We start from the raw sequence: 12,964 nt of genomic DNA, 5'->3' as shown, positions 1-12,964 counted from the left end.
CTACATCGTGCTTCTTTCCCCTCCCCGCATTCTATGTTGCTCTCTCATCCATGTGATTCTGGCCCCCATTTGCTCTCATGTTGCCCTCTCTCGCCCCCATTCGTTGGAGCGCGTCTATCTCATTCCCCAAGTTGCTCTCATATGTCTGCGCCATTTCTATAGGGTGAAAGGTTTTATTTAAATTAAAAAAAACGACTTTTACTGATCGGTCGTCACCTTTCTCAAACTCCCATGCTACACCTGGGTCCGTGTTTGTACGCACTCGGGTGATTTGTCTTGCATTACAAGCAGTGGGTCAATAGGAAGCATTTGACATCATCTTCCTTTCATTTCACACTTTTCTACCGCATGCACCACGTGAAATATTTCTTATAAGTCAAGCAATACATAACTAAGCATGGAGAATCCCAAAAAGTTATTTGATTTATTGCCACAAGAAACAGAACAAAGTCTGTATTCCTATTAATCAAGAACAGTGGGAGCGTAAGGGGCGGTTCTAAGTAATAGCGGAAATCTGATTTGCTGAAGGGGAGTGACTCTGCAGTGACAGAAAGGCCGGAAGTACACGTCCTGCAGACTTCTCTCAGATGATGATCCTGACGTCACGCACGCTTCTTTCCTGAACACCTGTGGTAGCTAAATCTGTACTGGAGTTAGAGTGGAAGGCGCTGAGGCTGGGGTAGCTGACGTGAACATGCCTGTCAATATGGTGGTGGAGTACTGGTAAGAGTCGAGCAGAGAGGTATTTTCCCTACTGCTTCGTTCAGGGACGCTAATCACTTAGCCGCCATTTTTGATGACTCTGAAGCCAGCTGGTCTCCGAGTCAACCAATCACTTGCTTGTTCATGCGATATAAGGCGGGGCTAATTGTGATAGCGAGGCGTGGAGCGCTGAATTTTCATTCTTTTGAGAGACCGGCGTAGTCGTCTCAGAACCGTTTCTTTTGGGTACATTTTTTTTAAATTCTAATCGCGGAGTTTAAATTAAAATAAACTAGGTACTACCGTTTTGTACTGAGGCAGAGCAAATCTGGACTCCTTGCCGCAAGACGGTGACCTGTAGACTGGCCAATTATTCAATGTTTTCTACTGTTGCAAATGTGCAAAATATGGTCTAATGTGCTCTGTATTTCTTTCAACACATATGAAGTTTGTATCAAAACTACCTCCAGGTAGACGCTGTGTTTAGCAATAACTTTAGACTGAAAAGCACCTGCTGCAGAGTTCCTCGTGCTTCCATTTTCAGGCAGCAATTAAAATATCAAGATAATTTCTGATTGCACATTTTGACTTGTGGCAACGCTTATACACAGTACAGTAGGACTGAGCTGGTTATGGTGGGAAACCAATGATTTTGACTATAGGCCTAATTTCCTCAATAAGAACTGTTACAATAAAGACAGGCCACATTTTTTTACTGTGAAAACCATATGTTAACGTCAATCCACTTAAGGGCAGATTGTTATTAATCTGAATCAAAGTCTCAAGGCAATGATCTTGTTACATGGAATCTTCCTGAATTCTGAAGTAGGCAAGAGTTTTTGTGTTGATTAACCCTGTGGCAAACCATGAATATTGAAGAGATTCTCTGAGAATTTTAGGCCCTCTGAGGAGAGATAGTATTGTGCTTACTCAACTGTAATTTTGTTTAGCGTTTTAGTTTTATGAGTGAATGCCTGATGGTTGCCTTGTGGGAAAGGTGGATTAGGGCACTGGGAAAAGTTATGTCTGATCTGCTTATTATGCAAAGTTATGACAAAGTCAGTTGGCCTGGCGAAAAAAGCATTTGCTCAAGCCAGTAGGCTTTAACAGCAAGTTATCATCACATTATGTTACAGGTTATAGGCACATTTCTTTACTTGTAATCTCACAGATTGTTGTAGTAGGCAAAGGGTTTGGTGTTGACCACCAACTCTGACAAGCTGTCTGGGTTTCAACTGTACTGATTCTTGTTAGGCACTCTTGAGAGTATTTTGTTTTGCAAACTCAATTCTACATACTTATAATGTTATAACTGTAGCACAATTTTAAGAAATTGGATTATTATTTGGGGTGGGTCACTGCCCTCCTTAAAGAATAAACGCAACCTTGTCGGCATTACCTCCTCGTCCTGTCTTCCTCGCCACAGTAATAACATATGAGCCTCCGGCTCCACACAGAACTCCAAGTAAAATAAAAGAGCAGCGCTCTAGTCTCCCCTCCCTCCTCCAATATGGCCCCAGAGGCTTCATCCAATCCTATAAAAGGATACATACCAACCAGCCCAGCCTGTTCTTTTTTTCTGCACTTCTCCGAGTGCTGTGTTTTTTCCCTGCTGGTCAGGTGAGTGGGGCTGGGTTCCTGCTTTAGCAGTTCCCTGTGTCCTGTGGTATGTGGTTGGGGGAAGTTAGTTTTGCAGTGTGTGCTGACTACTGTTCGTGTTTATTGTGGTAATTTCATGTGCTTCGTTTTTATAAAGTTTTTGTCTCCCCCTTCTATTGCCTAGCTGCCTCGTGTCCTGCGTCAGCGGACTGGAGTGGCTTTCTATCCACGGCTGGGTTGTTTTTCGGGACGCCTTGTGTCCTGTTTGCCGGTTTTTTTTTTTCTTGCCTTTCCCGACCGCGCGTCCTGCTGAGCGGACGTTGCGCGGCCGAGTGCGGGATCTCTTGGAGCCGGAGGCTTCTTTGTGTTTTCCCTTACCTTCTGCCTCGCACCGGCGTGGTTTCCGGCCTCATGGTGTATCTGCGCGGCTGGAGACGCCTTTGAGGCACCAGCGCGGTCTGTGCCTCAATTTTTTTTCTCCCTCTCGCATTTGGGTGCGCGCGGATCTTCCGGCTGCATTTCTAGCCTTCGGCTGGGTTCGAGGTGGGTTTGGTTTGGTGGCTTAGCGACCTCGGGTCCTAATTTAACGGGCTGTTCAGTGGTTTGCCTGTGTTGGTGTTTTCTTTCACTTACATGGCTGGCTGTCATGGATCTTTCGTCTGGTGTTGGGGCTCCTGATTCTTTGGACGTGGCTTCCAGTTCTCGGGTGCAAGTTCCTTCCATGGAGGTTTTGCAGCGGATGATAACTTCTGCTGTTTCTGCTGCTTTGCGGGGTCATGTTCCTGTCCCTCCTCCAAAAAAGGCGAGGGTTGATGGCGCGGCTGCTGATGCTGATTCAGAGTATGAGGAGGAGGTTGATGTCAGGGGTCGCTTTGTGCAAGGTGCCGACCTGAAGGTGGTGCTGGGTCACATTCGCGAAAAACTTGGTGTTCCCTGCTTCTGTGGTGCCTCTGGAGGGCGATCTGTTTTCGCAATATCATCGTCCTGAGCCGGATTCTTTGCCTCTCCATTCCTCTGTCTTGAAGGTCCTGGAGAATGAATCGAAGGATGTGGACAAAGGTTCCTTTCCTCGTTTCTTGAGTAAGAGGTACCCTCTTCAGGATTTTGCGGTGAAGTTCCCTGCCTCCGTGATGGTTGGCTCTTTGTTGGCGAGCATGTCTTCGCATGGGTCCGTTGTCTCGGAGGACTCTTCTACTGCTGACCCGGTTGTCCGCAAGGTGGATGGTGATGTGAAGCGCGCTTTTGCGGCTGCATATTTTTCTATCAGGGCTGCGGCCTGTTCCTCTTACACTATCCAGTCCTTGCTAAAGGGTTTTCAGTCTCTGTCGGAGTTGTTGGACCAGGGGGAGGATGTTTCTTCTACCCTGGCGATGATGGAGCAGCAGGTTCGTCTGCTGTCGGATGTCTCCTTTGATTCGCTGGGGGCTGCTGCTTCAGCGGCCGGCTCCTCTGTGGCTGCGAGGCGTCAGTTGTGGCTCCGTTCCTGGAAGGCCGATGCTGCACAGAAAAACTTGCTTATGAAGATCCCTTTTTCTGGGCTTATACTTTTTGGTTCGTCTCTTGACGACATGGTGAAGGAGGCGGCGGAGGACCGTAAACTGCTTGCTCCTGACCTTCCTTACTGGTTCCGTGCCTTTGGTTCTCAGCGGTCTTTTGGTGCCTCGAAGAGGGCTCGGGCTGGTCGGCCCTTTCGTGGACGGGGGCGTGGCCGGGGTGCTCCCTCCTTTGGTAAGTCCCGGTTCTCCGGCGCTTCTGCCTCCGCCGCTCCTGCTTCCAAATCCTGACTGGGTCGCTCCTGGTGTAGGGCTGGGTGGGGGTCGACTCACTTGCTTCCTGGACTCTTGGCGGGAGTCTGTGTGGGACCTATGGGTGCTTCAGGTGTTCTCGGTCGATCGTTCCTGTGCCCGTCGATCAGTTGGGCAGAGGGGTGTATTCGATACTTTTCCTGGTGTCCAAGCTCACCGAGGATCTTCGGCCTGTGATGGACCTGAAGTGGGTGAATACTTTCATCCCTCACCAACGGTTCATGATGGTTTCCTTTCCTTTGATCCTTCCTCTGTTCTCTCAGGGGGATTTCCTTGCATCGATAGCCCTGAAAGATGCTTACCTACGGTTCCTCTTCATCCGGACTTTCTGTAGTTTTTCCGGTTTTGTGTACAGGGTCGTCATTACCAATTCCAGGTATTGCCTTTTGGTCTCTGCTCTGCTCCTCGGATCTTTACTATGATTCTGGCTCCTCTTATTGGACATTTACATGGAGAGGGAGTTAGTGTTTTTCCTTATCTGGACGACATTCTGATTTCTGCTTCTTCTCTTCCTACGGCGGAGTTGCATGTCCAGAAGGTGTGCCATGTCCTGACGCGTCATGGGTTCCTCGTGATTGTGCCGAAGTCCTCCCTGGTTCCTGCACAAGACTTGACTTTCATTGGGGCTCTGTTCTAGACTCAGTTGGGGATGGTGGTCCTGCCCCCTCCCCGTGTTTGTCCCTGATGTCTGCTGTTCGCTCCCTGTTGGTGGGGGTTTCTCATCCTGTGAGCCTGTGGTTGCGAGTTCAGGGTCTGATGTCGGCTTCCTTGTTGACGGTGCCGTGGGCTCGCCTTCATATGTACCCGGTGGTGTCCCACATTTTGTCGCATTGGGACCCCTGTTCCCTCGATATGGATGTTCTGGTTCCTATGTCGGAGGAGGTTCGGGGGGTCCTGGGTTGGTGGTTGGACGAGGGTCGTCTGTCCAAAGGCCGCCCTTTTCTGATTGTTCCCACCCGCGTGGTCACTACCGATGCCAGACTGCTGGGATGGGGTGCTACTCTGGGGGTTTCGGCGGCTCAAGGGATTTGGCCTCAGTCGGTTTTGTCATGTTCCTCCAACTTCAAGGAACTGAAGGCCGTCCTTCTGGGTCTTTTGGGATTCTCAGCTCTTGTTCAGGGTCACCACGTGCAGATCCGGACGGACAATCAGGTTGTGATGTCGTATGTGAACCATCAAGGGGGGTGCGGGGTTCGCTCCCTCAGTTGCCTGGCTCGTCGGATTTGTTCTTGGGCGGAGGTGCATCTGATGTCCCTGTCTGCCATCTACCTACCTGGTGCGGTGAACACAGTGGCGGTTTGTCTGTGCCGGGTGTTTCCTTCCATGGGTTCCTTGTCTCTCACGAGGTGGATGTTCGGGAGGTTGCGGATGATGTTTGGTTGTCCGATTGTGGACCTGTTTGCCTCCCAGGACAATGCCCAGACCCGTTGTTTTTGCACGATTATGCCTTGCCGGGATGCCTGGAGGGTGGACGCCCTTTTCGTTCCCTTGGCCGGAGGGTCTGCTGTATGCATTTCCCCCTGTTCCCCTACTTCCGGCTGTGTTACGGAAGATCAAGTGGGAGGGGTCGTTGGTGCTTCGGATTGCTCCTTGTTGGAAGCGTTGCCCTTGGTTTCCCCTTCTGAGGGAATTGGCTGTGTCTCCGGGGTGGCCCTTGCCGTTCGTGCCGTATCCTCTGATGGGTCCTCTTCTTCCTCTGCCTGTGTTCCGTTCCCTGGTCTGCAGGCCTGGCTCTTGAGCGGGAGTCTCTGTTGCGTGAGGGTTGTTCGGTGGCTGTGACTGGTGTCATTCAGCAGTCCCGGAGGCCTTCTACGCTTAAGTCTTGCGCCAAGCATTGGGATCATTTTGCTTCTTGGTGTGTTGGTCATGGGCGGTCGTTGGATTCTTTGGATCCGGCCCACATTCTGGACTTTCTGAACGATGGGTTTGTGTTGGGTTTGGCCATTTCGACCCGTCGGGCTCAATGGGCCGCCATTAGGGCATTTCATGTCCTGCCTTTGGTTTCCATTTCTCCGTTGGTTGCTCGACTTTTTAAGTCTTTCTTTCCAGCGCCCCCGTCCTATCATGTGTCCTCCTCCTTGGGACCTTCCTTTGGTTTTGCATTCCTTGCGGTTGGCTCCTTTCGAGCCTTTGGAGTCTGTGGACTTGAAGTTTTTGACTCTCAAGGTGGTGTTTCTTGTGGCGATTGCCTCTGCCAGACGTATGGGTGAGTTGGGTGCTTTCCTTCGTTCTGCCCCATTTTGTTGGTTTTGGCGGACCGTGTGGTCTTGCGCCCTCATCCTACCTTTGTTCCTGAGGTGGATTCTTAATTTCACCGGTCGGCTGAGGTGGTTCTTCCGGTTCTTTGTCCTGAGCCTTCCTCGGCTGAGGAGTCCCTTATGCACCTCTTGGATGTTCGGCATGCCTTGCTAATTTATTGGTCTCGCACGTCTTCCTTTTGTAATGTTGACAACTTGTTTGTGAATTTTGGGTTGTCACGTCAGGGTTTGTAACCCTCCCTGTCCACGATCGGTCGGTGGATTAAGGAGGCCATTCTTTTGGCTTATGCTTCGGTCTCTGTGGTTCCCTCACTTCCTGTTCAGGGTCGTTCCACCAGGTCTGTTGCTGTATCCTGGGCTTCTTTCGAAGGGGTGTCTCTGGAGGTTGTTTGCAGGGCTGCTACGTGGTCTTCTCCGCATACCTTCATGTCCCATTACCGCCTCCAGATTGGGGGTGGGGGGTCTGTTTCGTTTGCCTCTTCTGTTTTATCTGCTGGGGTGCCTTAAGAGGTTGTCCATTTTTTGGGTTGTTGTGCCTCGCTGCACTGATGTGGTGGTCTGTTTTCCTTACATGAAGCTGATTGCTTTGGTATCGGCTCATATGTTATTACTGTGGCGAGGAAGACAGGACGAGGAGGTAATGCCCCGGTTACTTACCGGTAATCTTCATTACTCCGAGTCCATGTCTTCCTCGCCACAGTATAGTTTCCCTTCCCTCCCGGCCCTGGTGGTGGCTTCATGTCTGCGGCTTGGTTTTTCAGGCTGGGCTGGTTGGTATGTATCCTTTTATAGGATTGGATGAAGCCTCTGGGGCCATATTGGAGGAGGGAGGGGAGACTAGAGCGCTGCTCTTTTATTTTACTTGGAGTTCTGTGTGGAGCCGGAGGCTCATATGTTATTACTGTGGCGAGGAAGACATGGACTCGGAGTAATGAAGATTACCGGTAAGTAACCGGGGCATGAACCCTCAACGCCACAAAATTAATCTGAGCTCACCCCCCATTGGTAGCTGTGGCACAGACAATGTGTAAAGTATTTAGGCAGTTCCAACAGTAATAAAGTCACAATGCAAAAAATAAAAAATTCCAAACCAAATTCGAAAAATATAGTGAAATGTAATAAAATGACACCAAAATGACAAGAATCCAATTATTGGATTCAGATATACGAATTTTGAAAGTTTTAAATTGAAAAAAGCACAAAGTAAAAATGATAGTAACTGGTCATGGTAGACTAGGACCTGGGCACTATTTGAGGCTGACCATGACAGAGCGCAGTATGGTTAAAATAATAAAACTCCTGATTTTTCTGTGTTTAGTTTTATACAGTGAATTTTCATCCAGCTGGCCACCTCCGTGAGGCAACTAAAAAGATTTTGTCAAGGCACTTCAGAATTTGGCTCCTATTGAGATGACTAATTGAGTGTTATCAGCATATGTACATATCTGGAAATCCCACTAGTGGACCAGCTGGCAAGGAAGGAGACATAAACATTATACAAGCATAGGTCTCGCTTTTGGGGCCTTATAAGTATTTAGTTATGCAGCACAATATCTTGGTGCAACACCATTAACTGTTGCATGGTTAAACACTTATAAGGTCCCCAAGGCGAGACCTATTGGCTATGGCAATGGTTGTTTTGTTTTGTACCACAATATCCTTGTTGCAACAACATCAGCTGTTGCATGTCTAAAGTTTTTACTTTAAGTCCGCTTGTTATTGGGACTTTTTAAGTTTGTATTTATTCAGCATAATATATTTTGTGCAACCACATTAACTGTTGCGTGGCTAAATACTTATAAGGTCCTATATGTGAAACCTATTGTCTATGCTATTGTTTTGTGTGTGTTGTTGTGTGTTATTGTGTATGTGTGTTTGTGTGGTTGTGTGTGTGGTTTTGGTTGTGGCTATGTGTGAATGTGTGTTTGTGTGTGTGTGTTAGTGTGTGTGGTTTTGTGTGTGTGTTCACACGTGGAATTTCAAAAGCATTCATCAAGGAGGATGTCTCTGCCTGCCTTGTTTCGCCTGTTGTTTGTTCCCAGCAAAGGAAGGAGCTGTACAAGCAAGATTCACACGCTTGTGGAGGAAGATTAATTGTTACCAAAAGTTAGGCTTCGTCTCCAGCTTATACATAGTTTCGTTTCTTTACTTAAACCTTCCAGGCTTGTTGTTTCTAAATATATAGAGCGCGTGCATTTAGCAATTTACATTGCACCTTACCAAATGCACGCACTGTGTATGTTCAAAAACAAAAAACGGTAATGTTTAACTAAGATGCTAGGGTGCTGTTATTTTTTTCCATCTAAGAGTGGCATGGGCTGAAAATAAATAATAAAAAACGCGCTCTGTGGTGAGTGAAGGGGAGGGAGTTAAAGCGCGGCAAGACTGTTATATTTAGTTTCAAATAACAAAGAGAGCGCGAGTAGAGGTGCTTATAAAAGTTTTCACATTTTCAAACAATTTACAAATGCAAATAAGCTCTTTTGAGTCCCTTTATTTTTAACAAAACAAGTGCATTTATATAGCAAACTCGACCAGAAGGCATTTGAGCGATTTACACGTGCAGCACTTTATAATGCAGCTTAATCTGCAAATCACAGATTCCACTTCCAATTAATAGCCAACTGTAGAAATAATGAGTAATAGTAATATAGTTGGAGGGTTAAACGTCATAAATAAATGCGAGTTTAGAAACAATCAACTGTTGCAAAACAGAAGCGTGGCAGGACTGTTTAATTTATTCCCAAGGCACAAACAGAGCGCATGTACAGGTGCTTATGAAAGATTTCAGTTGCAAACAATTTGAATAAAAAATAATGTACTTTAAGTTCCTTTATCTTCACCAAAACAGAAGTACATTTATATAGCACGAAGTGGACCCGAAGGCATTAGAGCGCTTTACACTTGCACCAGTTTACAATGCAGCTCAACCTGCAACTTACGGATTCCACTTCCCAAAAATAGCCTACTGTAGAAATATTCAATAATAGTAATATAGTTTGAGGGTTAGATGTTATAAATAAATGCGAGTTTAGAAAAACTCAACTGTTTCAAAACAGAAGCGTGACAGGACTGTTATATTTCGTTTCAAAGCACAAAGAGAGCACGAGTAGAAGTGACTATACACGTTTCTACATTTTATAGCAATTTCAATACGCAAAGAAGCTCTTTTGAGTCCCTTTATTTTTAACAAAAGGGAAGTACATTTATATATTGCAAACTCAACCCGAAGGCATTGGAGCGCTTTACACGCGCACCACTTTATAATGCAGCTCAAACTGCTAATACAACATTTTCTAGCTATCGCGACAAGAATTTTAGATTCTATTAAGGACACGGAGGCAAGGATTATGCTTTCTCATTTCTTTACTGCAAAACACAGCAGCCAATGAAAGTAAAACTACAGTATTGAAAAACCACAATACCCATGAGGCTTTGAACCACGCCTCTATCATTACAGCCAATAACAGCATACATTAGCATACAAAGTAGAGAGACACTAATCTGGCCTCCTCTTTCTTTGCGCGAGTCAGTCCAATAAGAACAACCAAAGTCTTAAACTCTCAACGGAGAGATGAACAGTTCCTGTAGGAATTCTCAACGGAAAATAATCCATAACCAACAAAGGAATCCTCTTCTGTCAAGAAGGTACAGTAGCTCCATCCAAAGTAGACATTCAACTCTTGTTAGAATCATTTCCTAAAACAGAAAAACAAGTTTGAGAAAGGGAGCCCACAACTTCATTTCTCATTGGGTAGGCATAAAAGTTGTTAAACAACATAACATCAAAACAACTTTACAGTTGCATAACTGTCCCAACGGGTGGGATAAACCTCGCTTCTGTGTCCTTAATAGAATCTAACATTCTTGTCGCAATAGCTAGAAAATTTTGTATTCTATGGCAGTACCGGAGGCTTCTGATTATGCTGGTTCAAAGCTCATCAATCACAGCATCAGAAACATGAGGAATAGGTTTATTATAAAACACTGTAAACATTGAATCAGAAGACCAATCAGCAGCCTTGAGGATGTCTTCCAAACGGGATCCTAACAACTATGCTTTAGAGGCCATGGCTCCCCTAACGGAATGAGCACCATAAACAGAAATGTCAATGCCAGCCTCTGACATCACCCAACTTACCCACCTGGCTAAGGTAGCAGCAGCGACTGGTTTAAAAGGTTTCTGAACAGAAATAAGCAAAGGTTCAGCTCTGTGTGCAATATTACGTTCTTCGTAACATTTCAAACACTGTAATACGCATAATTTGTTATTATGTGGAAAAGCAGGATACTCCACTGAACGAAACATGGTCTTAGTCCGTCTTGTAATAACAAAAAAAACACCCTGTGGAGAAAACATCCTACCAGCTAAGTCTAAGGCTCTAACATCCGATACTCTACGCCATGATATGAGGCACAGTAACATTATAAGCTTAGCAGAAAGCTGTTTCAAAGACAGATCACCATTATCGGGCCAGGATTCCAAAAGAGAGAGAACTTTAGTAACATCCCATAAAGTGCAATACCTGGGCCGAGGAGGGTTAGCCACACCCTTAAGTAACTTACAAACCAGGGGATGCACCCCCACTGGTTTCCCATCAACCTGGTCATGTCCAGCTGAAATTGCGGATTGGAAGTTATTGACTGACCTTTACGCCAGGCCCGATTCAGCACATTCAGACAAGAAATTCAAAACTTCAGTTATATTTGATCCCACCGGATCCACTTGTCTTGGAAGGCACCAACCCACCCATCTCTTCCATGAAGCAGAATATTGTTTCCGGGTAGAAGGAGCCCACGCTTGCTGCATAAAGCTGGCAGCCGCCTGTGAAAGGCCTGCCATGCTCTCATGTCTCCTGAGAGCGTCCACACCATCAGTGTCCACTGGTTCTGCAAGACCAACAGGTGGCACGCCCCCACTGGGTCCTGGAGAAGAGTCAGGGAAAACTGGAAGCCTGAAAGGAAGGTCCACAGTTAACTCCAACAGTGTGGGAAACCTCGACAGAGACAACCAAAACGGAGTCACCAACACTAGAGAAGCCCTCTGACGACGGACAAAGGCCGCCACCCTCGGAATCAGTGCAAACGGAGGAAAAGCATAATTCCTCTGTTGCCCCCAATGTTGTAGGAATGCCTCCGTTCCCATCGCCATTGGATCCAGCTTCCAACTGAAGAACAGGGGAAGTTGGGCATTGAGCCGAGATGCAAACAGATCTATCTGGCATGGGCCTCGCATAGTCATGATGTTATGTTATTTGTTTTTTTTATAGCGCTCGGCTACTCCATATAGTGTCCCGTCGCTTTCATTGACGAACCAGTAAAAGATAAAAACACAACACAGTAAAAAAACAGACCAAAGATAAAAAGAACAAGAGCCACCTAGAGGGCAAAAAGCCAAGTTTTAAGGCCCTTCCTAAAGTTTAACAGATTAGAGGTAGAACGTAATGCTAGGGGCAGAGTATTCCAGAGCTGTGGCGCCAGCAGCCTAAAAGAGTGACCTCCAATCCGGGCCCTCTTAACTCGTAGGACCACAGCGAAGAACAATGCTTCAGGCCTCAAGGATCTGGCCGGGTGGTAAAAGGCAAGCCTCTTCTGGAGATATTTAGCTCCCGAGGCATAAAGCGCCTTATGGGCCAAAGTCAGAGCCTTAAACATAATCCGCTTACGGGTAGGCAGCCAATGCAGCGACTGCAGCAGGCCAGAGGCCCTGGCACGCCTGTGTAGACCAAAAATGACACTTGCTGCCGCATTCTGGACCACCTGCAGCCGCTGCAAGAGATATTCGGCAGGCCAAGATACAGGACGTTGGAGTAATCCAATCTTGAGCCTATTAAGGCCTGCACCGTCGTCTTCCTGTGCTCCTCAGAGAGCAGCGGTAGGAACTTATGGAGCATCCTAAGGAGGCCAAAGCATGTTCCGGTAAGGCCAAGGATCTGAGATCTTAACATCAGACCGTTGTCAATCTTGACCCCCAAATTCTTTGCCAGCTGGGACGAACCCACTGGAGGGAACATGTTGACCGGCCACCACTCCTGCCAATCAGGATCAGATGGACAGCCGAAGAAGAGTACCTCAGATTTGTCTGAGTTGCACTTGAGGCAGTTAAGCTGGAACCATTTGAAAACAGACTCACGGATACTCTCTCCATCAAAATCTTCACCTTTCCTGCACGTAAAGAGGAGCTGGGTGTCATCGGCGTAGGAAACGATCTGGGCCCCAAAAGACTCCGCCAGTGCCGCCAGAGGGGTCATAAAGATGTTAAAAAGAGTCGGGCTCAACACAGAGCCCTGCGGAACTCCGACTCCCAAAGGCGGCATCACGGCAGAGCTAGGTGGGACCCAGACCGTTTGACGACGGTCAGCCAAAAAAGATTTAAAACAAGTGAGCACCGTCCCCCTCAGACCGATCTCATAAAGTCTGGCGAGGAGACCCTCATGGGGGACGGTGTCGAACGCCGCCGACAGGTCTAGCATTACAAGCATAGACTTACCTCCCTCGTCCAGTGCCTCTTTAATGGCTTCAGACACCTCCAAAAGCGCCGTCTCGGTGCTTAAATTGGGGCAGAAGCCAGATTGCGAGGGGTGCAGGAGATTGTACAAT

The 12,964-nt window shown here is 47.1% G+C and overlaps 1 protein-coding gene across 1 annotated transcript in view; it reads left to right on the top strand.

Moving 5' to 3' along the window:
- The first annotated feature begins 488 nt into the window (after positions 1-488).
- MIEN1 (migration and invasion enhancer 1) overlaps positions 489-12,964 on the top strand; it is a 36,675-nt gene continuing 24,199 nt past the window's right edge. Inside the window, exon 1 of the mRNA XM_086924359.1 lies at positions 489-723. Within this exon, the coding sequence (XP_086780485.1) occupies positions 695-723 (29 nt within the window). The 5' untranslated portion in view covers positions 489-694. The remainder of the gene's footprint in view (positions 724-12,964) is intronic.

The sequence above is a fragment of the Lissotriton vulgaris genome, chromosome 5 (assembly GCF_964263255.1).
Source record: "Lissotriton vulgaris chromosome 5, aLisVul1.2, whole genome shotgun sequence".
Lineage (NCBI taxonomy): Eukaryota > Metazoa > Chordata > Amphibia > Caudata > Salamandridae > Lissotriton > Lissotriton vulgaris.
Note: the sequence above shows the minus strand (reverse complement) of the source record. Positions and strands in the feature narration are given on the sequence as shown.